The following is a 3,475-nucleotide window of genomic DNA, read 5'->3' as shown; positions in this document are numbered from 1 at the left end:
AGAGTAGTAGAACAATATCAGACTGATTTTGAGTCAGTAGGTCACATGACCTGGAAACCATTGTAGAATAATGATAATTTTTTAACAAATAAATATCTAAAAAATATAAAAAAGGAATAAATTAGTACAAAATGGACTGTGCTTCATCTGTTTGGAGTAGTTGAACAATATCAGACTGATTTTGAGTCAGTAGGTCACATGACCTGGAAGCCATTGTAAAAAAAATGATAAATTTGGACAAAAAAAATATCTAAAAAATATTAAAAAGTGTTCAAATGTTACAAAATGGACTGTGCTACATCTGTTTAGAGTAGTAGAACAGTTTCAGACTGATTTTGAGTTGGTGGGTCACATGACCTGGAAGCCATTGTAGAAAAATGAATTTTGACAATAAAAACATTTAAAAAATATAAAAAGGGTTCAAATGGGATAAAATAGATTGTGCCTCATTTATATAATTTCGTAGCATGATTTACCAAAGGTTTTGTACCAGTTGGTGAAACAACAAAAAATATATTAATATTTGTTTTTCAGGAGCGAGGGGTAAGGAAAATTAATTGACGGTCCCTAAGTGAACCACCGCGTGTGAGAGGAGGGGCCGACAGAGAACGGCTGGCCGACATTAGCGCTCCTGTTTCGGGGCAGCCGTGAGCCAGACTCCGCTAACTCCGCGGAGCTCGAATATCGAATATCCAACTTGAAACTAACTTCACTGCGGTACTTTTCAGTTTGATTACTGTATTAATGTAGGTATTTATTCTGGTTTTTACCCAGGCTGAACCAGCCGATAATGTTTATGCCAGTGCTTTTTTTTACTCATGTGTCTGTCTGTTAGCAAAATATTTAATAAACCACTCAACAGATTTTAATGAAACTTTCAGAGTGTGATCATTAGATGTTGGTCTACAACCGAATAACTTCTGGAGCCAACCCGATTCAAGATAGCTACCACAACCAACCGACCTATGAAAACACCAAAGTGGCCATAACTTGGTCAGTTTTATAGATATTAACCTAAGATTTGTTGTGGCAGAAGCTGAGACTGATCCCCAACACATATCCTGAGTACTAACAGATTGCACAAAGAAAGGATTCAATGCAATTCAAGATGGCCACCACAGCTAATGAACATTAGCCAACCAAAAAATGACTAATTCAGGTGATTCTACAGATATCAAGCTATCAGCTTTCTGCACAGCTCTCTGAGCTCACTGTCGCAATTAATTCAATCAGGTGTGATCTTTGACTGGACTTTTTGGCATCTGGATTCTTTTCTTTATCAACCATTTCCTTTGGTTTTTCAATACAAACTGTTTAAAGCTGGGTGTGAAGAATCAGTTCATGTAACCATTTTGGTGATTACAGCATCTCCAGTCCCTTGGTCAGGCACACCATTAGGCAGATTTCTTTTGGTTTTACAAAATTATCTCTTCATCGTTTAGGGTCATTTTCTGTCTCTAATTTCGCTGCACGTTTCTCCTCACAGATATTTTCAGCCATTCCAGCTGTTCGTTGGGATGACGGTGGTCACCTTGTTGTTTGTGGGATTTGTCTGGGCTGCAGAGAACCAAGCTCCCATCCGCCGGTTCCGTAGAAACCACCCATCCATAACGGTGCTGGCCATTTTGTTGGCCAGTTACCTCTTCTTATCCGTGCTGGGAGGAGTAGGAGTCTTCCTGTGTGGCATAGCATTCCCTATACTGAGTAAGACTGGAAAACAGACATACACACACACGTCTACATTTATCGCATACTGAAACTCCACGCAATAAGGTTTTGACTGTTAGAGAAAGGCAAAACAAAGAATAAAAAGAGTTAATTTTTTGTACCTGGCAAAAATTTTCTAAAGTAATTTATTGCTGCTTTTAAACCAAATTATTATTATCCATTTCCACCAACTGTTTTAAATAACATTATGAGTGTGTAAGTAACCTTAATAACCAGTAAATCATTGTATTGTTTATAGCCACTTTAATTAATTAATTAATTAACCTAAATGACTTTTTTTCCCCCAGAAAGCTTAATTCACAATTTTATTTCAGTTTCCCTTTTTTTAACAGCCGATGTTGGCGTTTACAGTTTACCCCAAAGTAAAATGCGAAGAATTGTGAATGAAAGTACAAAATATTGGTCCAAAGAGCCAAATCTAGTATCACAAAAAAATAAACTGAAGCTCTGATTATTTCTGTATTTATATATAAAATCCCTGAATATTCAGCTTGTTGTAAGGATACTGTTGGTAAGAACTGCAGCAAACTGGTGAGAAATAAATACAACACCACTATTTAAACTGAAATAATAGATGTTTTGACACTGCTAAATGTTCTTCTAACTTAGCCTGTGCTTTTCATATGAATTGTATTTATTAACTGCCTGTAAAATATATGTACTTTATTATTATCTATACAACTAACAGCTAAAAACATGCACATTAAAACACACAGGTGATGTGTTGAGTTGTGTTCCCATTGGTTTGACCACCTTACTATAGCAGATTTCCAGCAATCAAAATGTGTTTCTCTTGCTACAATGGACAAAAGAGATCAAGTTTATTTTTTTACATTTTGCTTAAAATACTGTTGGTTGAAACAACAGAGGTTAAACAGAAAACAAAGTAAATTTAGTAGGGAAACAGATCTTGACAGGGAAGGAAAACTCAGCAGTTGTTAGGAACAGCGTTAACATTGCACACACGTAAGCCTAGATTCTAGCCAAGTGTCCTCAAACAACTTGTCTTACTTCAGAGTGTGTGTAGCAGTTTAAAAAACTTTTTATTCCAAAGTCTCATCAGTTGAGTGAGGGACACCAAACCCTGAATCCTCAACTGGACCTTCCTTGGCTGAAGGTGTCTCACTGGCCAAGACACCTAATGAACCTGAGCTCCACTACTAAAAGTGTGTCCCAAATTTTTAACAGCAAACCTAAAGATGCTTTAATGGCAGAATAAACTTAATTTTACTTCTGGGATAAACAAAGGAGATCTTGATTGACAAGCACCAGCTTGCGTCTTGCCTTTGACTCTCTACTCCAAAATGTTTCGGTTATTGTACTGATTCAGGGGGAACCATCAAGATATGAAAAACACACCCAGGGTGTGTTTTGTCGCTGAAGGGTGTGGTTTAAGATATGATGGATGGGACTACACCACAAACTGTGCAGTCTTGGCTTTTATTCTGTTCCGCGCCGACTGAAAACAAATTTGAGAAAACTCAAATCAAATTTTCTCACTGCTTTGTACCTTTTGTTGGCATCATATACAGGTGCTGGTCATAAAATTAGAATATCATGAAAAAGTAGATTGATTTCAGTAATTCCATTTAAAAAGTGAAACTTGTATATTAAATTTATACATTACATACAAACTCATATATTTCAAATGTTTATTTTGTTTAATTTTGATGATTACAAATGACAACAAATGAAAATCTCAAATTCATCATATCAGAAAATTAGAATCTTGTGAAAAGGTTCAAAA

General features: G+C 36.1%; 1 protein-coding gene across 1 annotated transcript in view; it reads left to right on the top strand.

The window, feature by feature from the left end:
- praf2 (PRA1 domain family, member 2) overlaps positions 1–3,475 on the top strand; it is a 12,810-nt gene that overhangs the window by 3,207 nt on the left and 6,128 nt on the right. The window contains exon 2 of the mRNA XM_017434414.3: positions 1,487–1,704. Within this exon, the coding sequence (XP_017289903.1) occupies positions 1,487–1,704 (218 nt within the window). The remainder of the gene's footprint in view (positions 1–1,486; positions 1,705–3,475) is intronic.

This window comes from Kryptolebias marmoratus, linkage group LG12 (assembly GCF_001649575.2).
Source record: "Kryptolebias marmoratus isolate JLee-2015 linkage group LG12, ASM164957v2, whole genome shotgun sequence".
Classification (NCBI taxonomy): domain Eukaryota; kingdom Metazoa; phylum Chordata; class Actinopteri; order Cyprinodontiformes; family Rivulidae; genus Kryptolebias; species Kryptolebias marmoratus.
Note: the sequence above shows the minus strand (reverse complement) of the source record. Positions and strands in the feature narration are given on the sequence as shown.